Source organism: Pleurodeles waltl, chromosome 8, assembly GCF_031143425.1.
Source record: "Pleurodeles waltl isolate 20211129_DDA chromosome 8, aPleWal1.hap1.20221129, whole genome shotgun sequence".
Taxonomy (NCBI): domain Eukaryota; kingdom Metazoa; phylum Chordata; class Amphibia; order Caudata; family Salamandridae; genus Pleurodeles; species Pleurodeles waltl.
In genome coordinates, this window is record NC_090447.1 from 973,036,510 (window position 1) to 973,064,031 (window position 27,522).

The 27,522-nt window shown below is 44.6% G+C and overlaps 1 protein-coding gene across 1 annotated transcript in view; it reads left to right on the forward strand.

Annotated features, from left to right (window-relative positions):
* LOC138249571 (uncharacterized) overlaps window positions 1–27,522 on the forward strand; it is a 230,186-nt gene that overhangs the window by 8,130 nt on the left and 194,534 nt on the right. Inside the window, exon 3 of the mRNA XM_069203515.1 lies at window positions 18,302–18,420. Coding sequence (XP_069059616.1) covers window positions 18,302–18,420 — 119 coding nt within the window. The remainder of the gene's footprint in view (window positions 1–18,301; window positions 18,421–27,522) is intronic.

The following is a 27,522-nucleotide window of genomic DNA, read 5'->3' on the forward strand; positions in this document are numbered from 1 at the left end:
GAAGAGAGAGATGCAGAGGAACTCGGCTGAGCTCATGCATTCGTTATCTAAAGTTTCCCCAGAGACAGAGACCCTAAATAGCCAGAAAAGAGGGTTTGGCTACCTAGGAGAGAGGAAAGGCTACTAACACCTGAAGGAGCCTATCAGCAGGAGTCTCTGACGTCACCTGGTGGCACTGGCCACTCAGAGCAGTCCAGTGTGCCAGCAGCACCTCTCTTTACAAGATGGCAGAGGTCTGGAGCACACTGGAGGAGCTCTGGACACCTCCCAGGGGAGGTGCAGGTCAGGGGAGTGGTCACTCCCCTTTCCTTTGTCCAGTTTCGCGCCAGAGCAGGGGCTAAGGGGTCCCTGAACCGGTGTAGACTGGCTTTTGCAGAATTGGGCACATCTGTGCCCAACAAAGCATTTCCAGAGGCTGGGGGAGGCTACTCCTCCCCTGCCTTCACACCATTTTCCAAAGGGAGAGGGTGTCACACCCTCTCTCAGAGGAAGTTCTTTGTTCTGCCATCCTGGGCCAGGCCTGGCTGGACCCCAGGAGGGCAGCTGCCTGTCTGAGGGGTTGGCAGCAGCAGCAGCTGCAGTGAAACCCCAGGAAGGGCAGTCTGGCAGTACCAGGGTCTGTGCTACAGACCACTGGGATCATGGAATTGTACCAACAATGCCAGGATGGCATAGAGGGGGCAATTCCATGATCATAGACATGTTACATGGCCATATTCGGAGTTACCATGGTGAAGCTACATATAGGTAGTGACCTATATGTAGTGCACGCGTGTAATGGTGTCCCCGCACTCACAAAGTTCAGTGAATTGGCTCTGAACAATGTGGGGGCACCTTGGCTAGTGCCAGGGTGCCCTCACACTAAGTAACTTTGCACCTAACCTTTACCAGGTAAAGGTTAGACATATAGATGACTTATAAGTTACTTAAGTGCAGTGTAAAATGGCTGTGAAATAACGTGGACGTTATTTCACTCAGGCTGCAGTGGCAGGCCTGTGTAAGAATTGTCAGAGCTCCCTATGGGTGGCAAAAGAAATGCTGCAGCCCATAGGGATCTCCTGGAACCCCAATACCCTGGGTACCTCAGTACCATATACTAGGGAATTATAAGGGTGTTCCAGTAAGCCAATGTAAATTGGTAAAATTGGTCACTAGCCTGTTAGTGACAATTTGAAAGTAATGAGAGAGCATAACCACTGAGGTTCTGGTTAGCAGAGCCTCAGTGAGACAGTTAGGCACCACACAGGGAACATATACATGCACACCTATGAGCACTGGGGCCCTGTGTGACAGGGTCCCAGTGACACATACATATAGGCCACAAACCTATGAGCACTGGGGTCCTGACGAGCAGGATCCCAGTGACACATAACAAACATACTGAAAACATAGTGTTTTCACTATGAGCACTGAGGCCTGGCAATCAGGATCCCAGTGAGACAGTGAAAACAGTGACAAACACCCTGACATACACTCACAAACAGGCCAAAAGTGGGGGTAACAAGGCTAGAAAGAGGCTACCTTCTCACACAACCCTCCCTCAAACGAAGGACAATAAGGCTAACCTTGGCCAGTTGAGACTTTATTGTCTAAGTGGTGATAAGTAGAGAGTAGCTCTGCAATAGACTGGTTACTCCCTTTATCATCCACTCTATGGTTACTTCCCTGTGGGGATGTAAACCACCCTGTTTGAAGTTTTTTAGCTAAGCAACAATGTGAAGATGTATTTTCAGAGTTTCTATCAGTAAGTTTTAGTTTAGAGCAGTGGGAATTGTCCACTGAACCTATTTGTAGTGATGGAAATGCCAGACAGGGATGCTGTCTCAGAAAAGCCATAGCTGGGCAAAAACTTTGTCCATCTGGCTGGAAGAGAGAACAGGGATGCTGTTTCTCTTGAGTTGGAGCAGGGCAGGGATGCTGTCCTATCAGCTCCACACTAGGGCAGGGATGCTGTCCTAAGTGTTGTGCGGCAGTGCAGAGTTTCTGCACTAAAGTTTCTCTGGGAGGGTTGGAGGGATGCTCCATGTTAACTAAAATGGTGCTCTTTTTCTCACCAATGTTAGTTGTCCCACAGAGAGGTACTTCCACCTCAGGGAGTCCAGCTTTGCCAGCTGATGATTCCCTTGGAACAGGTGCCACCCCAGGAGAGGTTTCTCCCACCACAGGAATAGTATCCTGAATGGTAGGGTGGTTAGGGGATACTGTGATACCCTTTTTACCTGTTGATGGAGAGGGATCCTGAGTTTTCAGGCCTTCTCTCCTTTGCTTTTTCATTTCACTTGAAATGAGAGGGAACAATTCCTCAGGGATGCCCAGCATGGCTGCATGGGCATAAAACTCTACATCAGCCCAACCTGAGGCCTCTAGGTCATTACCTAAGAGACAGTCTACAGGTAAGCTAGGTGATACCACCACCTGCTTAGGGCCAGTAACTCCACCCCAACTAAACTGAATTATAGCTAAGGGAAGAAACTGAGTGGAGTTATGGACATCAATAATCTTATACTGTTGTCCACTGATGTGTTGTTCAGGAGGCACTAGGTTTTCAGTCACCAAAGTGAAACTGGCACCTGTGTCCCTGTAGGCCAAGGCCTCAACACCATTTATTGAAACTGTCTGCCTGTACTTATCCATTGTAAGGGGACAAGCAGCCAGTGTGGCAAGGCCAATGCCACTAGGTGTGACAGAAACTGTCTTGGGACTGATTACATCAGTTTCCACTATGGACCCATAAGTGAACCCAACTACACCCTTTGCTTGACTGTTGCCAGCAGTCCCACCACTAGTACCACTACTGCTAGGGGCACTAGAGCTTGATGTATTAGTGGTGGTAGGCTCAGGGGGTTTACCTGGACAGGACTTATCCCCTGGCCTATGGCCTCTATTTTTACACACAAAGCCCCAAGGCTTTTTAATGTGTGCAGGTTGGGAAGAAGAGGAAGAATTTGTTTTATCCCCACCCTCTGAAGAGTGTTTAAGATTTGAAGTGGGATCTTTGGTTTTACCCTTATCCCCATGCTTATCTTGAGATTTTTCACCATCTTTCTTCTTATTGCCATCTTTGTCACCCCCTGTATGAACTTTTCTGTTCACCCTTGTTCTGACCCATTTGTCTGCCTTCTTTCCCAATTCTTGGGGAGAGGTCAGATCAGAGTCTACCAGGTACTGGTGCAACAAATCAGACACACAATTATTAAGTATATGCTCTCTCAGGATTGTGTTATACAGGCTTTCATAATCAGTAACTTTACTGCCATGTAACCACCCCTCCAAGGCCTTCACTGCCTGGTCAATGAAATCAACCCAGTCTTGTGAAGACTCCTTTTTGGTCTCTCTGAACTTTATCCTGTATTGTTCAGTGGTTAAGCCATAACCATCAAGGAGTGCACTCTTAAGAATAGTGAAATTGTTGGCATCACTTTCTTTCACAGTAAGGAGTCTGTCTCTACCCTTACCACTAAATGATAGCCATAGGATAGCAGCCCACTGCCTTTGAGGGACATCTTGAACAACACAAGCCCTCTCAAGTGCAGCAAACCACTTGTTAATGTCATCCCCCTCCTTATAAGGGGGAACTATCTTGTGCAGATTCCTGGAATCATGCTCTTTTACAGGATGACTATGGGGAATACTGCTGCTGCCACCATGGGTAGTTAAACCCAGCTTCTGTCTTTCCTTTTCAATCTCTAGAGATTGTCTATCTAAATCCAGCTGTTGCTTCTTAAGCTTCAGTCTGGAAGTCTCCACTCTCAACTTATTGAGCTCCCTTTCCAACATTCTGTCATCAGGGTGGGTGGGAGGGACATTTCTAGATACAGAGGTATGATGGGAATGAACAGAAGGAGACCTGTCCCTTACAGAGGGCACCCTAACAGCTTGGCTACCAGTATAATGTGAGAGCACACCATTAGTATGGTGTGATTCAACCTCTGTACCAACTATGCTAGACTGTCTAGTAATGGGCAGGCTGAGAAGTTTCTTTCCTGAACCTTTTCCTGGGGGAGTCCCTGGATCAGATTGAGAACCATTAGCTACTTTTTCCACAGATTGGGCACTTATGGCCTTATCCTGTACTCTAAGCATATTAATTAACAGTTCTAAGGAAGGATTCTTCCCTACACTCAAACCTCTCTCTATGCAGAGACTCCTTGCTCCTTTCCAGCTAAGGTGATCATATGCAAGTTTGGACAGTTCAACTTTTTGGCCTGTGCCAGACATTTTTAGAGAGAGTTAAAGTGATAGATAAAGAGAAAAAAGTTTTCAGAACTTTTTGGAAAGACAGAAAAAACTTTTTAAACTTTTAAGAACTTTTTGAAAGTTTAGAAGTACTTTTCAGCACTTAGAAAAGAGTGAAAAGAGGAAATGCTAAACTTTTTGGCTATGTGTATATACACTGACCTTGTTTTGTATATTTTTCTCTTATGAAAAGTACAATGACAAGAGTGGTAAGTAGTCTCAAAGCACTTATCCCACCACTGCACAACCAATGTAGGAGGCTGGACTGGCTTGTAGTGAGTACCAAGGGGTACTTGCACCTTGCACCAGGCCCAGTTATCCCTTATTAGTGTATAGGGTGTCTAGCAGCTTAGGCTGATAGATAATGGTAGCTTAGCAGAGCAGCTTAGGCTGAACTAGGAGACGTGTGAAGCTACTACAGTACCACTTAGTGTCATATGCACAATATCATAAGAAAACACAATACACAGTTATACTAAAAATAAAGGTACTTTATTTTTATGACAATATGCCAAAGTATCTTAGAGTGTACCCTCAGTGAGAGGATAGGAAATATACACAAGATATATATACACAATAGCAAAAATATGCAGTATAGTCTTAGAAAACAGTGCAAACAATGTATAGTTACAATAGGATGCAATGGGGAAACATAGGGATAGGGGCAACACAAACCATATACTCCAAAAGTGGAATGTGAACCACGAATGGACCCCAAACCTATGTGACCTTGTAGAGGGTCGCTGGGACTATTAGAAAATAGTGAGAGTTAGAAAAATAACCCTCCCCAAGACCCTGAAAAGTGAGTGCAAAGTGCACCAAAGTTCCCCTAAGGACAAAGTAGTCGTGTTAGAGGAATAATGCAGGAAAGACACAAACCAGCAATGCAACGACTGTGGATTTCCAATCTAGGGTACCTGTGGAACAAGGGGACCAAGTCCAAAAGTCACAAGCAAGTCGTAGAAGGGCAGATGCCCAGGAAATGCCAGCTGCGGGTGCAAAGAAGCTTCAACTGGACAGAAGAAGCTGCGGTTTCTGCAGGAACGAAAAGGGATAGAGACTTCCCCTTTGGTGGACGGATCCCTCTCGCCTTGGAGAGTCGTGTAGAAGTGTTTTCCCGCCGGAAGGATGCCAACAAGCCTTGCTACACGCAAATCGTGCGTTTGGCGTTTTTGGACGCTGCTGGGGCCCAGGAGGGACCAGGAGGTCGCAAATTGGACCTGCAGAGAGAGGGGACGTCGAGCAAGACAAAGAGCCCTCACTGAAGCAGGTAGCTCCCGGAGAAGTGCCAGAAACAGGCACTACGAGGATGCGTGAAACGGTGCTCGCCGAAGTTGCACAAAGGAGTCCCACGTCGCCGGAGACCAACTTAGAAAGTCGTGCAATGCAGGTTAGAGTGCCGTGGACCCAGGCTTGGCTGTGCACGAAGGATTTCCGCCGGAAGTGCACAGGGGCCGGAGCAGCTGCAAAGTCGCGGTTCCCAGCAATGCAGCCCAGCGAGGTGAGGCAAGGACTTACCTCCACCAAACTTGGGCTGAAGAGTCACTGGACTGTGGGGGTCACTTGGACAGCATCGCTGGATTCGAGGGACCTCGCTCGTCGTGCTGAGAGGAGACCCAAGGGACCGGTAATGCAGCTTTTTGGTGCCTGCGGATGCAGGGGGAAGATTCCGTCGACCCACGGGAGATTTCTTCGGAGCTTCTGGTGCAGAGAGGAGGCAGACTACCCCCACAGCATGCACAAGCAGGAAAACAGTCGAGAAGGCGGCAGGATCAGCGTTACAGAGTTGCAGTAGTCGTCTTTGCTACTATGTTGCAGGTTTGCAGGCTTCCAGCGCGGTCAGCGGTCGATTCCTTATCAGAAGGTGAAGAGAGAGATGCAGAGGAACTCGGCTGAGCTCATGCATTCGTTATCTAAAGTTTCCCCAGAGACAGAGACCCTAAATAGCCAGAAAAGAGGGTTTGGCTACCTAGGAGAGAGGAAAGGCTACTAACACCTGAAGGAGCCTATCAGCAGGAGTCTCTGACGTCACCTGGTGGCACTGGCCACTCAGAGCAGTCCAGTGTGCCAGCAGCACCTCTCTTTACAAGATGGCAGAGGTCTGGAGCACACTGGAGGAGCTCTGGACACCTCCCAGGGGAGGTGCAGGTCAGGGGAGTGGTCACTCCCCTTTCCTTTGTCCAGTTTCGCGCCAGAGCAGGGGCTAAGGGGTCCCTGAACCGGTGTAGACTGGCTTTTGCAGAATTGGGCACATCTGTGCCCAACAAAGCATTTCCAGAGGCTGGGGGAGGCTACTCCTCCCCTGCCTTCACACCATTTTCCAAAGGGAGAGGGTGTCACACCCTCTCTCAGAGGAAGTTCTTTGTTCTGCCATCCTGGGCCAGGCCTGGCTGGACCCCAGGAGGGCAGCTGCCTGTCTGAGGGGTTGGCAGCAGCAGCAGCTGCAGTGAAACCCCAGGAAGGGCAGTCTGGCAGTACCAGGGTCTGTGCTACAGACCACTGGGATCATGGAATTGTACCAACAATGCCAGGATGGCATAGAGGGGGCAATTCCATGATCATAGACATGTTACATGGCCATATTCGGAGTTACCATGGTGAAGCTACATATAGGTAGTGACCTATATGTAGTGCACGCGTGTAATGGTGTCCCCGCACTCACAAAGTTCAGTGAATTGGCTCTGAACAATGTGGGGGCACCTTGGCTAGTGCCAGGGTGCCCTCACACTAAGTAACTTTGCACCTAACCTTTACCAGGTAAAGGTTAGACATATAGATGACTTATAAGTTACTTAAGTGCAGTGTAAAATGGCTGTGAAATAACGTGGACGTTATTTCACTCAGGCTGCAGTGGCAGGCCTGTGTAAGAATTGTCAGAGCTCCCTATGGGTGGCAAAAGAAATGCTGCAGCCCATAGGGATCTCCTGGAACCCCAATACCCTGGGTACCTCAGTACCATATACTAGGGAATTATAAGGGTGTTCCAGTAAGCCAATGTAAATTGGTAAAATTGGTCACTAGCCTGTTAGTGACAATTTGAAAGTAATGAGAGAGCATAACCACTGAGGTTCTGGTTAGCAGAGCCTCAGTGAGACAGTTAGGCACCACACAGGGAACATATACATGCACACCTATGAGCACTGGGGCCCTGTGTGACAGGGTCCCAGTGACACATACATATAGGCCACAAACCTATGAGCACTGGGGTCCTGACGAGCAGGATCCCAGTGACACATAACAAACATACTGAAAACATAGTGTTTTCACTATGAGCACTGAGGCCTGGCAATCAGGATCCCAGTGAGACAGTGAAAACAGTGACAAACACCCTGACATACACTCACAAACAGGCCAAAAGTGGGGGTAACAAGGCTAGAAAGAGGCTACCTTCTCACAGACATGCAAAAAGCTACCTACATATGGGTCTTGGTCCCTAATTAGGTCTGGTGTTAACAAAGACATTTTGTTTTTATTAAACTTCTTTTCTCTCTCTTTCGGCTGGCTTTACTGTGAATGATCGCATTCTGCTCTTCCACAAGGAGCATATTGGCACACAAAGTAGTTTTGTTCAGTGTCAGGAACTACAGTGGCAATCAGTGACGTAACGAAACTGAAGGGTGCCCCTTTGCAAAGAACATGGAGGAGCCCCCTCTCCAGACTCACTCAGGGCAGGTGCTGTGCTGAAGGGGCCCCCTGGAGGGCGGCTGCAGGGCCTTTGTTAAGCCACTGGTGGCAACGTGTGCTTTTAGAGTTCAAAAACTTTGGGGGGGGGGGGGGTTGGGGTTTGCCAGTGTTTGTTACAATGTTGAGGGCCTGGTAGCTCCCACAACAATAAAGTGTTACAAAAGCCATGTCAAAACAAGACACGCATTGATGAAACTAAAAAACTTATAAAAATATGTCAGACCAGTTGGCTTTGTCAGTGTTTGCTTATTTTCATGCTTCCCATATTCGTGTTGAAAATGGTTACACTGATTTTCCATTAGAAATATTTTTGGGAAATACTAGCATGCATCAACACATTTTACTAAATGACACTTCATTTGCATATAATCAGAGAGCATTCTGGGAGCATTATACTTAGCCTCATAGCCTAAACTTTTCAAACATGTGTATAGATGTTTTCTTTTTTTTTGTACTGGAACCAACGTCAGTAGTGAAGTGTGACCTTAAAACATATATTTACAGCACTCACCCTAATAATGAAGGCTTTCAAATAATGAACCATAAATACAAGTTCGAACAGCATTAATTTTTGGAAACACATTACCTCCACTGCAGAGAGTTCCACTCTCTGTAAACAGGCAGCCAAAGGGTTTGTGCTGCAGAGGGTTGGGCCTACTTGTCCCAAGGACAAAGTAAACATAAAAACTTGTTGCCCTTGACCCCAAACAAGATGTCCCGGGCGTCGTCGTAGCGTGAATTGTCCATTGTTTGCAAAGCTCTCAGATTTGTTTCAGTGTGTACATTTAATTTCGCTAGTAGCATTGTAAATTTTGGCTTTAGAAATGCCAAATGAGTAATTTCAACTGACGCTCTGTTGTCATATCGCTTGATGGTTGCATACATCCTCTTTTAAATTGCATTGTGACCAAATCTGTAACACTACCTTAGGATTGTTTCTTGTACTTAGTCTAAAGTGGTAAATGTCTTGTGTTTTTTGTCACAGTATGTAGTACCAATTTTTGTAGGCAGTTCATATTGCGTTCTTACATCATATACTTTATTCAATTTGTTTGCTTCCTAGTCTCGTTCTTATGGGTCCTGTGCTGCAAATATATAATACATAGACTAAACAATTCAGTACTCCAGCTATAAGTTCTCCACCATTTACATCAGCTTGACATGTCAACTGTGCCGCTCCACTCTTACCATCTTCCAGTCCAATGAGAAGTACATTCCAAAAACTGCTCTGACATGCAGGCTTATGATCACCCATCTGTTAACAGACACCACCATGTGCTCCATCCACTCTGGAGCCAATTTGGATCCAAGTCCCCACTTTAACTTCAACAAAGGACTCAATTCCATTTGTACCACCCTCCTGCCAATCCTCAAGGAGTCAGTCACTATAAGTACCTTACTGGACTTCTGGAACATACCACTATCTTACCCCTTCTGGAAAAAACCCTCAGCGGTCCCGAAGACACCAGCAAACTACAGGACCTAGCCTCTCAGTGCCTTGGAAAAACACACCCACCAAAGACTGGCTAACAATCTAGACACCAGCAGCCTCCTGGCCACCTTCAAATCAGGATTCAGACTGAATCTCAGCATGGACCCTGTCCTTATTGCTGCCACTGATGGAATTTGTCTAATCATGGATAAGGGAGACATAGCAGCACTCGTCTTTCTCGATCCCAGTGCAACTTTCTGGGAGACTCCAGGTCATTCAGACTCTCGCTCGCTCTCAAACTCCTGCTATGCGCACAGATATCCCATCACCTAAAACATCGCCACTGGCTCCTCGGACACAAACACATAGGGCCAGATGTACCAAATGATTTTACACATTCTGTGTCTATGGGAAAAAGCTTTTGTACATATGGCCCATACTCCTCAGTCACACCTTCAGGTGCGATTGCCTTGCTCGTCTGTTGAACTGAACAGCCAAATCAGCTTCTACAACCCTACCACTCACTTCCTGCTCACCCTCGTCTCCCGCTTTTGCATAGCCAAAGCCTGGGGAGCACCTTTTCTAACCTGGCTCCTAAAGCTTGGAACTGTCTCCTGTTACACATTAGAGACACCAGCTTCATTTTAGAATTTGCAAAAAACTGAAAACCTGCTTATTGCAATAGGCCCTAGTCACTACAACGCGTTCACTTATTAGGTGTCAGGATAGCCTCCACCCCCGGTGATGATTGCGCCTTGGAAGTCATTACATAAACAAACATTCACAACATTTTTCACAGACGTGCCACGACTTATTTTACGCTGGGCATTTATAAACTGAAATTGTCATCCACAGTTAAGGCAAGTGTATTGTCTGCTCTGTGTCATTACTCTTCTTCTCTTTATTCCAGTTGTTTGTATTACTTCTTTTTGTAAATACCCACACATAAAGCATTCATGTGGGCTCAACTCTTCCTCATTCCCAAGAGCAGGCTCAAATGACAGAGTAGAATTCTAGACTCAGATTATCACCTTTTAGGAATACCCACAGCAACATTTCAATTCTTTACAGTATGCATATACATAGAGTTCAAAAAGATGACCACACACCTCCCCCTTTCAAAAACGAAAAACAGAAAAATATCTGAAAACAATAGTGACTACCTTTTTAAAACAACAAAATACAAGTAATGGAAATAAAACAATGGACTAGGAACACAAAGTTAGGACATATTTCCCCTGTAAGACGCAACTCTTTTAGGGCTTCACATTCTCCTCTCATCCGCTTTGACTGAATTGCAGAATACTTTCACAACTCTGTGTGGAAAGAATACTTGTAGCAACCTTTTGATTTCCCTGGACATTCAAACATCACAAAATACCTGTGAAAGCGTGTGCCACATTCCTATAGGCTAGCATACTTTTATATATTGATTCACACCTTCAATTTAGGTGATACGTACACAGGTGCCTATAAAAATGTTTGCAGGTATCAGAAGAAAGATATAACATATTGTATCATCTCCTTGTCATTTATTTCCCACAAACTGTTCTAGCTTCTAGAAAAATTGCTACATCACTTTTATGAAAAATAATTTAATAATCAAACATGGACATAGTAAATTTTCAGGTTGGCATCAACGGCTCACTTTCCCACGAATAACTTATTTATAAACCTCTCTGTGATTTATTATTAATATCCCTGTGCAATTATCACACATGCTCGTGTTCCTAAACTGAAATCATGATGTGCAATGAATTTCCTCAAATCAAAATTGCATTTGCGATCCTTCACACATTTCCATTCCTTAAGAAAACCACTTCTGGATTCCCATTGTATGCTGCTGTTTTTACCCCAACACTTCCAGTTTGGTGACAACTCTGTGTTGGCCTTTCTGCCTCTGAATAGCTCAAAAGGGACCTTCCTTGGTATTGAATATGGAGAAAACCTATTGCATAATAGTATTTTTTCAGACCTTCCTTCCAACTCCTCCCAGCACATGCTTCCAGTTGCACACATTCCTTTATAACTCCGTTAAATCTCTCCACAATACCATTAACTTCAGGGTGGTACAAGGAACATTTTGTATGTTTTATGCCTTCCTGAGTCAGAAAATTTACCCATCTCTTTTCACACAAATTGAGGTCCGTTATCTGTCAGAATTGACTCAGGTAGCCCCTCTCTGTGAATAAGTTAGCTCAAGAAATCTATAACTCTCTTGATCTCGGTTTCTCCCTGCTACTCCTGTTGCAGCTCAACAAAAAAAAAAGATCATTGAGAACTGGAAGGTAATTACAAGACCCCTTGTCAGGTACAGGTCCCACAGTGTCAAAGCAGCTGCTTCCAGGGCTTACTTGGGAGATCCTTACATTTGATGGGTGGACATCTTACCTTGCATACCTTGTCACTTCTGGTACAATCCAAATACTCTCTGACCAACCTTTCAATCTGGATGTCCATTCCCAGAAGCCAATTGTCCATTCTGATCCTCGCCTTGGTTTTGCTTTTACCATGGTGTCCTTTATGTGCAAGTCCAACTACTCCTTCCCTAAGATATACTGGCACATCTAATCTTGTTCTACTTAAAATGTCTTCCTCCCATGATAACTCATGTCTCACCTTCCGAAAGAACTCCAAATCTGCATCTCTGCTCTTTCCTAACCTCCTTCCACTATGTATGGACTTGCCCACTTTCTGTAAGACCTCCTCTCCACGAAGAGCATTCAACTATTCCTCTTGGGACATGGTATCGTCCGAGACCACACACACTTTAACTTGTTCATCCTGTCCGGTTGTTTCCACATCTGTAGCTATGCTCAGCCTAGATAACGCAACCTTTTTTCAGGGCCCAGGCACATAGCAAATTTCAAAACTATACTCCTGCAGTCCCACTATCCATTTGCTTATCCACATAGAAACAACCTCCTGACCTTTCTTGGAGAAAACGTCAACCAAAAGTTTGTGACCTCTCAGTATGGGGAATGGCTTTCCCACGCAAAATTTCTCAATTTCTTTGCCCCGAACACACCCAAAGCCTCTCCCTTGTAGAATAGTTAGACTCTGCTTTATGTAGGGATCTCAAAATATGTGTTATGGGGCAGAAGCCATTCCCATTATTTTTGTCACATTCACTTTGATGCAAATGCAGTTGGTTTGGGTGCTGTATTACGTCGGTCATTATAAAACATCTCTTGGGATCATAACATTGGAACTGGTTGGCACATTCAAGACTTCCCATTTACATCGATAAATTTCCTCTCACAATCCTCACGTCACAAAATCCCTCTCTCTTCTTAAGTAACTGTTTAATCTTACTTGTCCTTGATTATAACTTTGGGATGAACTCCACATGACATTTCACCGTCCCTAAAAAGATCATTAGTTCCTCCTTCGTAGACAGACTGTGTATAGACAGTATACTTGAAATCAGTTATTTTCTTGTCACAAATCCCATCACTTTTTATAGTATATCCCAAATACTCAATTCCCTGCCTACCAGTCTTGCACTTGCTGAGTTTGAGAGTCAAACCACCTTTCTTCAGCTCATCCAAAAGCAGTCTCACTCTCACATCATGCTTCCATCATTTCCCCCCTCCCCTCACCCCCTCCCCAATCAAGATGTCATCTTGGAATCACTTCACTCCTTCCATGCTACCAAATAACATATACATCACACTTTGAAATACAGCTGCAGCTGACACCAGACCAAAAATCATACACACAATAATACATGCCAAAAGGAGTTAATAAGGCGGTGAGTTCCTTCGAGTCATGATGCAGCCTTATCTGGTGATATGCTGCTGTGAGATATAGAGTGGTGAAAAATTTCACTCCATGCAATAATGTCACTTTTTCATTAATACTGGGTAGTGGAAAGTGGTCAGTCACATCACACTTATTCAAAGCCCTCAGGTCCACGCATTGTCTGATCTCTTCTGATTGTTTACGCGCCACTACTATTGAAGCCACCCATTCTGAGCTTTCCACCAACTCTGTGAACCCCTCATATCATAAACACTCCTGTTCCTTTTCTACTGATTTAATCAGAGATGGGGATTGATCTAACTTTACAATTGACAGGAGTGGAGTATTCCTTCAACCTTATCTGATGGACATACCCCTTTAAGCACCACAGATTTCTTTTCTTCAAAACCTTCTGGAAATTCAACTACAAATCTGTTTTGAAATCTCCAAATGTGTCACAATTTGAAGACCCTGTTCAATGGTCCTCTGTATGTCTCTGATATAATCCCCTGCCAGCATAATGGGAGGTGAGGGATTAGGATCCAAAAGAATCCCCAGATCCCTCTGGTGTGGCCTACTTAACACACAGTCCCCTGTTACAGGAGCATATATTGTTCCCTGAATTTTTTTACTCTGAACTCCTGTGTAGCTTGGAAGGACCCTTTCAGTTCGATGGTCTGTCCCATATCAACCTGGTACAGCATCAGGGCCTTTCGAACAATATGTTATCACTAAACTTCATGTCAAACCCTACATTGTTAATTAACATGAGCCAAGCACCCGGGTCAGCTAATGCTTCCCTGCAGAACCCATCAGTGGAAATTATGTCTTTGGGATTTTTTTTTCTATCTCATTGGAAACAGGCAAAACACAATCTTCAACAATTTGAAAAGATTCCAAGGACAAATCGTCACCCTTTGAACCCTGTTTTCGGACACACTTGACAAAATGTCCTTTCCTGTTGCACTATAGATTTAGAGCTGGATAAAAGAGGCAACATGGACCCATGTTACAACACCTATAAAATGTTGATCCAATTTTTTTAATGCACTTGTCAAAGTCATTTATATCTTCACCCATCAGTTCTGGTAAACTTTCAGAAATATTCCGGCTTTCACATTCTAAACAGTGAATTAAGCGAAGTCTTCCTCTCAGATTTTAGATTAGATTAGATCCCCATACTGTGGCGTAATGCCTGAATGGTTTCTTCCATTTAGACCACTTATTAGGTGGTTCTTCTGGTGAGGAAAAAAAACATGGGAGGAACAACATTCTGCATCTTGGTGATAGACTACTGTAAATAGAAGTGGTTAATAAAAACACTGTTTATACAAATACATATAAATTCACTGAGGATAGACTCTAGTCCCTGCAGTGGTTACAGTAATACCCAAAATAGATTGCATAGAATAATCACTGAGAAAAAGAACAACAAACCACCATTCAGAAAAAAAAATGTAATGAAAAGACAATCTTTTGCCTTGTTTACACACGTATTAGAGAGAAAGCAAGGTTGGCGGTCTAGTTATGTGCTCTCGTTGCAGGAAGTGAGTGTTCGAAGTTAAAGGTGATTCTATGCTGCGGCGAGCGTAGACATGCTTCGTTAACTAGGACCTGTGGAGAGTGCCAAAGACGTTACTAAAGGCTGGCAGAGAGTGCATACAGGGTGAGTATTTTAATGTCCCAACAGTTCCAAAATGCAGTTTGTTTATGGCAGAAATAGAAACTGTAAAGAAAGAAAAATCACACTGGGAATGCAGAGAAGCCACAATACACAACCCTGGGGCTAATCTTCCAGAAATAGATAAGTCAAAGAAAGTACACAAACTTTTTGTAAAAACAATAAATAGAGAGGTATACGAGCGTACAAATCCTTTATTTAAAAAAAAAAAAAAAAACGAAAGAAGCAGAAGGGAGTGAAATCCTCAGTGCAATGAGTCTAAGATAATACTGTAGATAGGTGTGAAGGGTGAAGGCCCATTTACTGAAGCTGTACGCAAAAGTTACTTACCACTTTAAAAAGGTAAGCTTGTAGCAGTAGTAGTGCTTGGTGGTGATGTGCTCTTGCTCAGTTGTCCCCACTGTAAACATCCACTCATGAAGCATTCATGTGGGTTCAATACTTTTAAACTGTAGAACACCTCATCCACACAGCTCTGTAGTCCTGAGAGCAGGCTCAACTGACAGAGTCGAATTCCAGAGTCAGATCATCACCCACAGCAATATTCCAATGCATTACAGTATGCATATACTTAGAGAAGAAAGATTACCACAGTTTTCCTGATCGGTCTTCTCCTGTGCCCAGTTCAACTATTGCCAGGTTAGTTGTTAACTTGTCTATTTTCATGACTTAAGTTTTTCTGCTCTACTTGCAGTTTACTCTTCTGCTGAACAGCCACATATACTTTCACCAGCTAGCTAGATCCCTACGCTCCGCCTCACACTCACTCACACACATACCCCGCATTCACAAAAGCAGGGCGGGAGGTTCCTCGTTCTCCTACATCACAAAAAACATGTTAAGACTTCCCACAACACATCGGTGAGCAAGAAGCTGGAGAACTGGCTCTTTGAATAACTTTATGGGGACTACACACCTGCTCAAGTGCCAGGATATTCTCATAGGTGATGGTGCGCTAGCAGAGCTACATAACATAACAAAAGAGCATATCATGGCCAGCATTGACTCTGTGGACTCCACTCTGTTCTTTAATTTCTCTTTGTCTGCCTTCAAGAGTCACATTTCATTAGCGAGGGCATCGGCTTTAGGCCTTAATGATATCTTTTTATCCTTGATGGCTTACAGGAGTTCATCAAACCTCCCCAATTGACCCCATATGATGTGGTCCACGTGGGCTTTCAAAGTCCCTTCTGCAGGACTGGTGGCAAAGCAATGGGGGCCAGGATCCATTTTGGTGCCCTGTTTGGGGTAACGTTTCACCATGCTGTAATGATCCCTATGAAGGGGAGTCCATGGTGAGGAAAGTAGGCCCCTCGTGGCCTGGTGGGCAGCGTGTCCCAATACGTTGCTGAATGTAGGAAGGCGAGCAATCACTGCAGAGCTCGTTGGAGCATGATGATCCTAGCTGCCATCTTGTCCACACCCCCTCTATCTATCCCATTTTAAACATATCATCTTTGGAAAGGGCAGACAGATGGCAGCACTTCTTGGAGCTCAATTCTAGGGTCCTAATCAGTCTCCTGTTTTGCCTAACCCTGGTTGCAAGGGTACCTTGGAGCACAGAGAGCGAGTGATGGAAACACAGCCCTTGAATGATGCAACACCGTTACCTTTGTGAAAGGATTTAAAGCAGAGACCCAGCTTCTACCTGACCTTGGTTAATGGAAGAGGTGTGTGCCCCGCACACTGGGCACCGGAGTAACCGCTGTGGTGGCAGTCCCATGAATACAGCAGCTGTGGTATGTAGCCCAGCGCTGCCTGAGTGACAATTCATGCCATGAGATTGATGCTGCTGTTCCTGGATGACCTGGTCGACTGGCATTGATGCAGAGGATATTCTTCACCAATCAAGGGGTGCATCAAGGAAGAGAAAAGAAAAGCATGATACTGGATCCTCCGCTGAAGCGGAACTTGATGCCAGGAGTAGGCCCTTTTGAAATCTAGCCGAATTGACGAGTGATCTGGCTGAGACCACAGGCAGCGTTAACAAGGTAGTGAGAGCCGTCAAAAGAAAGATTTAAATTTAAGGGCTGATGGATGAAGTGACAGGTATCGTGACTTCTGCAGCTAAACTTCAGGTGTTAGTCCTGCAACTCCATTGCTTCAGTGCTGAGGTATAGAACTTGAGGTCCTTTAAAGCGAACATGATAGCACTTTGGTTCGATGGAGACCAAACTGGCTTGGCTTAAAAAATAAATAAATAAAAATCTGTGCTTGTCATTATTAGGAGTGCTTAGTTGATGTGTAAAATCCACTTGAGTCACTACTGAAGGAGATGTTGGGAACATGGATGAGCTGTAGGCTCTGAATGCTGAGAAGGTGCTCCAGGCGGTATGTGGTAGATTTTGGCTTTCAAAGATTATGATGTGGAGACTGGTAACGCTTTGATAGTGACATTGAGTCTGGCCTGGAGAGTGAGAGAGGGCACTACCCGCAGCAGTAAAGAAAAGAAAAGTTATTTTGCATAAACTGCTTCTTCTTCCCCAATCTAAGTGCTGAGACTCTGTTTAGAATGACGGCTATCATTGAAATGAGTGGCAAGCTACTTGAGTGTGCCACACTCTCGTTTTAGTTCCTTCCCTGCAGAAAAGTGTGTGTGTGTGGGTGTGTGTGTTTGCGCAAAGAGACTCAGGCCCCCCCCCCCCCCTTTTTTTTTAACCTCCCCAGTCTTTTCCCCACCGAGTGACCCTGGTTGGTGATGATGTGTGCACTCTTGGAGTAATTTTCTTTGAAGGTACATTTGGGCACTGAAGGGGATGGTATGGCTGCTTGTGTGCTTGAACTCTACCTCTGGGGAGCTGGAAGGGCATGAGCAGTGGGAATATATGATAAAAATGGTTGTTTCAGTATTTTTCATGCGTAGTCTCTCTGCTCCTTTGCCTTTTCTGGTCTGACTAGAACCCAGCAAGTGACGTATGGCGATAAAGGCAGAGTGTAGTTTACTAATAAGTCTTTCCGTTGCGGTTAGTGGTGAAAATTGGTATCAGTCCAGTAGGTTTCACCAAGAGGAATTTATTTGGAATCTGTGTTGAATTTCAGTAAAAACCGTTAAAAACCTAAAGATGGTATTTAGCCACATGTACCTTTCATTCACCTTTAGAAAGACACTCCACAAATTGCAAATAGGCTTACATTTATCATGAGTGTTTTCAGGTTTGTTTGAACAAACCAGTACTACAGATTAAAGAATGAATAGCTTTCTAAAGTGCGAGACTGGAAGCAGTGATCTGGTGAGATAAAACCACGTAGTAACTCTAACATGTTGCTTCCTTCTAAACAGCTCTCCTTAGCCCATTGATGTACCTGTTTGTGTGGCACGTGGGTCTCCATGTCAAATGTTAGGATTTCATATGTTTGCTTCCCTCTGTGCACGTTCGCCACATGAAAGCTTCAAAGTGACAGAACTGAAATCCTTAGAGGTGTACATTGTGGCTGGAGCTGTGTTTTAAAAAGCAGTGAAATTGTAATTTCAGAGTTTTTTTCTTTAAGGTAGACACTAACACCTTATTCTTTATGTTTATTAGTTGTGATGCAGATCCATCTGCTCTGGCTAGGTATATCATTGCTTTGCTGAAGAAAGACAAGAGTGAACCTGAGCTGAAGTCCTTCCTCCTGGATCAGCTTGATATGTTTCTTCACCGCGGTAAGAAATGGTGGATGTGGCATTGTGCACTTTGTTTGTATCGTGCACTCATACAATATTAACAGCTTTAGATAATCTTTACAGCCACAACGAACGTTTTGCAATGAACAATGCTTGAATTAATCTCAGACTGTCAATCATGAGGGCTGCACTACAGTTCACTATTTGTCACCTATTATATGTGTCTAGACAGAGACCTGCAACGTGCAAATCAGTCCTCTCCTGCACCAATAGGAACAAATCTCCCCAGATTGCGAGGTCCAGGTCCATTCCAGGTGAGAACACTAGCAACCCCAGACCAGTTTTGGCTTACTTAGGCTTTGTCAAGGTATAGGTGGAGTCCTGTGGCAGAATGGATAGGCCACACATTTGGGCACATCCCTTGTGTGACGAATGGATTGCTTGACTTAATCTCAGCCACTGACAAAGTAGGGTACGTGGCTATATAAAATTTTGTTGCACAAGTGCCACAATCAAAACATTTGCTTTTCTGCCACTGTTATTGTTTTTGTTTGAAAACGTGAGTCACCTTCATTACACAGTTTATTTCTAAGGTGGTATTTTTCTTTTGTCCAGTTACAATACCTACTGTTTTAACAGATTTATTTGCTGTAGCAGAATATCTTCCATGAAGAATTACCACCATGAGGGTGCGTGGTCTGTTTGGATTGTTGCAGAATTTAGGAATGTAACACCCAGAGATGTCTTGCAGAAGACAGTTGGCTAAAAATCGGTTTAACTTGAGCTAAGCAACAAGAGCTCTCAAATGAGTTGGATCATTCTCCTATGCTGTCCTTTTCACTAGATGACGCAAAAAGAGAAGGCCTTACTCCCTTGGCCTCTTTAAGTATACTGCAAGTACAACCCCCCTTCCCCCCCAAACACACACCTTTATAAACCGTTCTACAAACTCTGCATCAGCACCATTCAGATGTAGTGCTGAACGTCTAACATTTCTCACTTTGTGACGTCAAGAGCTTCAATAAATATACAAACTACAGGAGCTGCCCTGCAAACCCAGAACTTGGGGCAATGAACTAAATGCTATATGCGTGCGCCTGCTCAATATGAATAGTGATGTTTTTTTTTTTTGACACGTGCTTTTGGTTTTTGTGGCTGCTGTTGCAGTGGATCTTATCGGAGACCAGTATTTGTTTCCAGTGCAGGCGTGCTGTGAGTGATTAGTACGCTTAAAAAATGCTGATTCGATTGTAATCCTGTTTTTCTTATGTAACGCGGCTACGGAAGAGTATTTCGAACTTGTTTGCACTTGTATTTTGGTTATTTCTGGAATGGGTTGTGCATTGTTGAATTGCCTTTGGGTAAGTGGCCTTTAATACCACGATAATTTCTGCGTGATAGTGGTCTCTAGCTAGTGGCCACAGTAATTAAAAAAAATGTTATGTCCCATATTTGCGTTTAGGTTTTCAACGTGTTTCCTTTAAGTGACTGGGATTTTTAATTTTTATTGAAGTTTCTGCTCCTGATACAAGTAGGTGTGTTTTTTTTTTTGGGATTTGGTGTTAGGTTTTGCACTTGTGATGGCATGTGCGATTTTTCTTTTTTTGGGGTTTATGCCACTCATGGTGTCATGGGTTAAGATTGTGTGGATATTAATTATTCCTATTGATGTTTTTTAGGATTCATTTTTTGAGGGTTGATAAAATGGATCGAATGTGTTATTTCTTCAAAGGTATCTTATCATATTTCTATTCTATTATTTTTTTGTTTTGTAGATTATCATATGTGCTCCATTAGTTTTATGTCCTGATGATGACCCTGTAAACAATAATGGGTCGAAACGGCGTTGAAGCTGATCGAATATGAGCAATGTATTTAATGTCTGCATTAACCCTGTTTTGTTTTCTTTATTTGTATTTGGGATCCATCGCTTTTGACTCTAAACACGGAGTATGTATACTTGTATGGCAGTGTGTTTTTGTGGAGCCATTGTTTAATGGTTTATAAGGGATTTTTGTATAATTACATTTGTTTTGTCATTACATTGTTGTTGGTGCTTTCCTTTTTATTATTTTGTATTTTTGATTTACCGAGTCTCCTGGAGCTATTGTGGTTAATAATGTAGTTAAGAGCTTCAAAGCAATCTTGTTTGATGCTGAGGAGCGTCATCAGTCAGTACGACTCTTTAGTGACATGAGCTGGGGGCCCTATTACATGTAGAGCACACTTTCTCTGTTTGCGCCTTGGTGCACCTTAAAACAGGTCTGCCAGGTTCAACCAGAAAAAGTGTGCCCTCTTACATTAAATGCACTGCCCACAGGCCAGCTGTGAACATACGCTTCCCTGGGGGCAGCGCATTCAAGTGAAAAGCAGAGAGCCTTTGAAGCAGCTGCTCAGTGTTTCACTGTTCAAGTGCCAATCTGCCTGCACTTTTAAGGGGTTATTAGAGATCCCCTTCCAGAACGATGCAGTGAGTGAATGCACCTGCCAGCAGGGGGCTGTCTCTTGGGGAGGTGGGGGTGCACTTAGGGTACACCAACTTTTAGGTGGCTCGCTGCCCGTGCGCCTCCTGACAACTTTTTTGCCTCTGCACCCACTTCTATAATATGATGCAGAGAAACGGGAATTCCCTCATTTGCATGGGGCCACACCCCCATGCAAATGAGGACACACCCTCCAATGATGGCGCTGGCATTATATGTGCACCAGCGTTGTGTATTACAGAAAGGGTCCCACAAACGTCTGCAGCCCTTTCTGTAATAAAGTGCCCCAGGGTGTGCACAGAACAGGGACACATGCCCGTTGCACCACTGGGGCACTTTCCATAATACGGCCCCTAGTGTGTATTACAAGATGTTGAGCCAAAGTTCATGGTGGATGATCATGCTGCTGTCCTCTTTGCCCATCCTATGGGAGACCCCAGTAAGGAGCTTAGATGGTTTCTGGCTGTGTAGTAGGAAACTAGAGCTCCTTCTCTGCCTTATGTGACATCAATACTCCAGCAGGGCAACCACTTTCTGTGGCACCTAAGACTCTGGTATGTGTGCCTTCGACACACATCACCAATAGGAGAGGAAATTGGCTTAAGAAACATTGACACAAAGAACATCCAGCTACTCTGTAATCACAAATCCATAGAGGAGCCGTCCATTGCATTCCAGACATGTAGCCACACCATCAGAACAGTCCGAGACCAGTTCTTCTGAAGATCTTCCTGTAGAAGATCAACAAAGACATCTGATAGAAGTGACACCAACATCCAGAAGGCATCATGTGACCCTGGACATGGAAACAAGCCATGGCCGATAAAATTGGCAGGTAAACTGTTCTTTTAGTCTCCAGAATCCTCCAATTGAGGGTGTCTCCTGTGGGTGACATAATAGCTTTTCAAGAGGTGGCTAAGATGCTTTGCAAGAAAATCTGGACTCCACTAGTTCACTCTCAGACCAAATCACATGCAGACCTGTTACGCTCTTAGTCAGTGTCGTCTTAGACGAATCATGGACACCTTCATCAAGCTTTCCTTAGTGTATTCAGTCTCGGGAGACCAGAGAATAAATTAAGTGGATGAAATTGACCCAACATTCTTAGAGGAGGAATATAGCCCAGACTCTGGTGCCTGCTCAGAAGAACCATGTTCTTTTCTCTATATCTGTTTCACAGAAACATTTCTCTGTTTAACAAATATAACACTCTGAATGAATGAATGAGAAATAAAGTTTATTAGACATTCTATATCCATGTAAAGGTCAATTATAATAGTCGATAATTGAGCAAATATAAACAAGCAAAACTAAACAATAAAAAGAAGATACTTAAACCAGTCCCTTTTAAAAATGACTTCAAAAAAGAGAGCAAATTAGTTTACAGGTAGAAGTCCCCTCTCCCTAAAAATAGTGTTTTTAAAGATATTTCTCTCATTTAGCACGAGTGGACACATAATAACTAGATGTGAGCTAAAAAGTGTGGCAGACTGGATTGGTATCAACAGAAGGTGATACCTTTGCTGGAGATATAGTGCATATTACCATGCATAAGATCTCCCAGCATGTTTTGCATGCTATAATTTGTAAACAGGAATACAAAATGTTCTAGCTATCGTGTCAAGAATTTTCAATTTTATCAAGGACACAGAGGCGAGAATTATGCTTCTCTCGCTTTACTGGATAAACTTGCAGCAGCCAATGAAAACATAACAGAAAAAAACTACATTTCCCAAGATCCGATGTAGTCCACCATACTGTCCAATAATAGCTAGCCCTCATATATAAAAGTCATCATTTACAAAGACCTTCCTCTTTCTTTGCGAGATGAAGTCCAACAAAGCGTCATCAACTGCACGAAAACTGAACTGCAACATCCGGAAGTGGAATCAACGGGACACCAACTTGCAGAGAACCAGGATTAATCCTCAGAACTCACAAATTCTTATCTCCATCTAAACAATGGACAAATAAAATAGTACTAAAAACGGTTCTCAGACTTAGACTAACGGGCGAAGAGCGCGTGTGTGTGTATATGTGTGTGTGTGTGTGTGTGTGTGCATATATATATATAAATATATATATATATATATATAAATTTGACACATATTGTTACACCATTTTAGTCTTTAACATAAAATCATTTTCATTTTAGTATTGTCTAAAAAGGGTGGGATAGACCTCGCCTCCATGTCCTTAATAGAACTGAAATTTCTTAACGTGATAACTAGAAAAGTTTGTATTCTATGTCTGGAACGGAGGCTTCAGATTTTGCTAGTTCAAAGTCGATTTACTATAACTGAAGCCTCATCAACAATAGGTTTATGGTAAAATACTCCAAAGGAATAGTCGGTTGACCAATCAGCCGCTGCCATAATGTCCTCCAAGCGAGAACCTGTTGAAAAGGCCTAAGAAGTCATAGCTCCTTTGACTGAATGAGCCCCCAAATTGGAGGTATCAATCCCAGCTTCGGTCATTAACCATCTAACCTATCGACCTAATGTAGCTGATGACACTGGACCAAAAGGGTTTTGTAATTAAATGAATAGTTGACCCTGAAAGTCCCGGTGAACTTCTCGAGTGGACTCCTCATACACCTTCCAACATTGAACTACACACAGTTTTTTATGATGTGGAAAAGCAGGGTAAGAAACACATTTAGAATCAGGTTTTGTTCTTTTGGAAATAGTAAATGATACTCCCGAAGGAGTAAATACTCTACCTGCTAAATCCAACGCTACTCGACAACAGGAAATTAGACAAAGAAGGGTTGTCAGCTTCCCAGCTAACTGTTTGCGTGTAAGGTCTTTGTTACAGGGCCAAGCTTTCAGGAATCGTAAAACCACATCAGCATCCCAAAGCACTTAATATTTAGGCTTGGGAGGATTAACCATCCTGATACCATGCAACAGCTTACAAACTAATGGATGTTTGTAGGAAAATGCCACTGTTGGCATGGTCACACCCCACATTTTGCCTAGTGTTGATGCCAGCTTTGATTGGAAGTGTGCTGGTGCCCTGCTCACCAGGCCCCAGCACCAGTGTTCTTTCCCTAAAACTGTACCTTTGTTTCCACAATTGGCACAGCCCTGGCACACAGTTAAGTCCCTTGTAAAAGGTATCTCTGGCACCAAGGGCCCTGTGGCCAGGGAAGGTCCCTAAGGGCTGCAGCATGTATGATGCCACCCTCAGGGACCCCTCACTCAGTACATGCACACTGCTTTGCAGCTTGTGTGTGCTAGTGGGGAGATAAGACAGTCGACATGGCACTCCCCTCAGAGTGCCATGCCCACAAACCACTGCCTGTGTCATAGATAAGCCACCCCGCTAGCAGGCCCTACAGCCCTAAGGCAGGGTGCACTATACCTCAAGTGAGGGCATAGCTGCATGAGCACTACGCCCCTACAGTGTCTAAGTCAATTCTTAGACATTGTAAGTGCAGGGTAGCTATACTGAGTATATTGTCTGGGAGTTTGTCATTACGAACTCCACAGCACCATAATGGCTACACTGAATACTGCAAAGTTTGGTATCAAACTTCTCAGCACAATAAATCCACACTGATGCCAGTGTAGGATTTATTGAAAAATGCACACACACGGCATCTTAGAGATGCCCCCTGTATGTTAGCCCAACTGCTAGTGTAAGGCTGACCGGTCTATGCAAGCCTGCCACTTCCAGATGAGTTTCTGACAACGTGGGGTTCAGTGCCTTTGTGCACTCTGTGGTCAGAAACAAAGCCTGCCCTAGTTGGAGGTGCCTCGCACCTCCCCCTGCAGGAACTGTAACACCTGGCGGTGAGCCTCAAAGGCTCAGGCCTGGTGTTACAGTGCTCCAGAAAGTGGCGATGCCACCCCCCCGGACAAGCCCCCACTTTTGGCGGCAAGTCTAAAGGGATAGTGAGGAAAAACAAGGAGTCGCCGCCCCCTCAGCGAGGACCACCCCTAAGGGGTCCAGAGCTGATGTGACCCTCCCTTGTGAAATCCTCCATTTTGCTTAGGTGGATTAGGACCAATAGGGATAGGGATGTGCCCCCTTCCTAGAAGTAGTGGGCACAAGGAGGGTGTAGCCTCCCTGAGGGACAGTAGCCATTGGCTGCTGCCCCTTGAATCTAACACACTCCTAAATTTAGTAATTAGGGGCAACCCTGAACCCAGCTCTTCAGATTCCTGACGACCTCAAGAAAGAAGGACTGCTGAGCTCAAAAACCCCACAGAGAAGAGGAGACACCAACTGACTTGGCCCCAGCCCTACCAGCCCGTCTCCTGCTTCAAAAAGCTACAAGAAAAGCAGCAACGCATACTGCCAGACCAGCGAAAAGCCTCCCTGGGACTACTTGCATCACTCAGGACCAAGAAACTCCTGTGGACAGTGGACCTGTCCAAAAAGAAGACAAAGAAGCCATCTTTAAAGGGACTCTCACCTCACTCTAGAAGTGCGAGTCCAACTATCCTGCACCCAACGTCCCCGGCCCATGTACAGAGAAACCAACTAGCCATAGAGGATCCCCAGGCGACTCCGACTGAGTCCATCCTGGGCTGTCCTCTCTACACCCCCATGACGATGCCTGCAGAGGGAATCCCGAGGACCCCCCCCCGACCGCAACTGCCCGAGACGAAGATATCCGTTGCCTAGATAAGCACTGCACCCACAGCCCCCAGGCCCGAGAGAAACCAACCAACACTGCAGCAATGACCAGCAGGTGGCCCGGACCCTTTCCCAGACGGTGGCTTGCCCGAGAGGCCCCCTTGTACCCTGTTTGCAGCGCCTAAGTAACCCCAGGGTCACTCCATAGAGTTCTATTAAGAACCCAACACCCTGTTTGCACACTGCACCCGGCTGCCCCCAAGCCGCTGAGGGTGTGGTTTTTGTGCCTACTTGGGACCCCTCCAGTACTCTTCCAACCCCCTCTCCTCTGCCCTCCTACAACGCAGATACTTACTTGCAAGCAGACCGTAACCGGAGTACCCCCATCTCTATAGGGGCCCATGTTATTTTGGCTCCTGTTTGACCTCTGCACCTAACCGGCCCAGTGTTGCTGGCGCTGGGTGTGTGGGGTTATCTTCAACCCCCAACGGTGGGCTACCTATGCCCCGGAGATTGAACCCGTAAGTTTGTTACTTACCTCAAAAACTGTACTTTACTTACCTCCCCCAGGAACTGTTGAGAATTGCAGTGTCCACTTTTAAAATAGCCTTTTGCCATTTTAAAGTAAACTGTGTACGTTGTGTACATCCATTCAAAGTTCCAAGTATTACTGTGTAAAGTACCTTTCATTTAATGTGCTTCCCTGCTAACTGAATCTTGTGGTTCTCGAAATAAATGAACGAAAGAATATTGTTCTATATAAAAACCTTTTGGCCTGGAGTTAAGTCACTGAGTGTGTGTTTTCACTTATTGTTTGTGTGTGTGTGTACAACAAATGCTTAATATACCCTCTGATACGCCTAACTGCTCAACCACACTACCATAAATAGAGCATTAGTTTTATCTATTCTTGCCTCTGTCAAGCCTCTTAGGGAACCCTTGGACTCTGTGCACACTATATCTCATTTTGATATAGTATATACGGAGCCAGCTTCCTACAATGTTCACCCAAAGATTCTCCATCAATATGGAGACGACCCACTGAAATAGCTGACCTAAAATGATTGATCGTACTATATGCCAAATCTTGGGCTGCTAGATCGGAGAGGAAATTCACAATTATACTAACCTTTGCCCCCAAGGGATTGATACTCCGTTCACTACACCAATCAGTCCATCACTTCCGCAAATATTTCTATCGTTTGTGAGTAGAGGGAGCCCAGGACTGGGACAGGACGAACAAAGCCTTGTCTGAAACACCTGGCATTTGCCAACTGTTCCTGAAAGTCTCCATGCCATTAGGGACAACTGTTCCGTCACTATTAGCAGATGAGGTAGCCTTGCTTGGTCCAGCAACAGAGATTGAAACGCTGGAATAAGAATTGGAAGGGCATATTAGAGTTCCATCGTCACTGGGAACCATGGCTGAGCTTTTCAAAGCGGAGTCACAACGACCACTTCCCCCGATTGTCTCCTCACCTGAGAGAGTACTCTCTGAATCATGGTAAACGGGGGAAAAACATATAGCAGATACTTCAGCCATGACTGAAGGAAACTGTCTGACCCAATTGCCATAGCGACCCTTGACCCTCGGGTAGGTCGCTTCCCCGCCGCTGCAGCTCCACCTGCCCAGGCCCCTGCCACTTGTTTGAAGGTGTTAGGTTACCTTTGCGCTTTGCTTCTGAATTTTCTTTCTCTCCTGTTGTACTTTGCTTCTGAATTTCCTTTCTCTCCTGTTGTGCTTTGCTTCTGAATTTCCTTTCTCACCTGTTGCGCTTTGCTTCTGAATTTCCTTTCTCTCCTGTTGTACTTTGCTTCTGAATTTCCTTTCTCTCCTGTGGCGCTTTGCTTCTGAATTTCCTTTCTCTCCTGTTGCGCTTTGCTTCTGAATTTCCTTTCTCTCCTGTTGCGCTTTGCTTCTGAATTTCCTTTCTCTCCAGTTGCGTTTTGCTTCTGAATTTCCTTTCAACCCCGGACGAACAGCCACCTGCTACCAAGCCAGCCCTAAACGCACTCACGGACCCTTCACCAGTCAAGCCTGCAAGTACACATTCCACCGAGCCTGCAGATC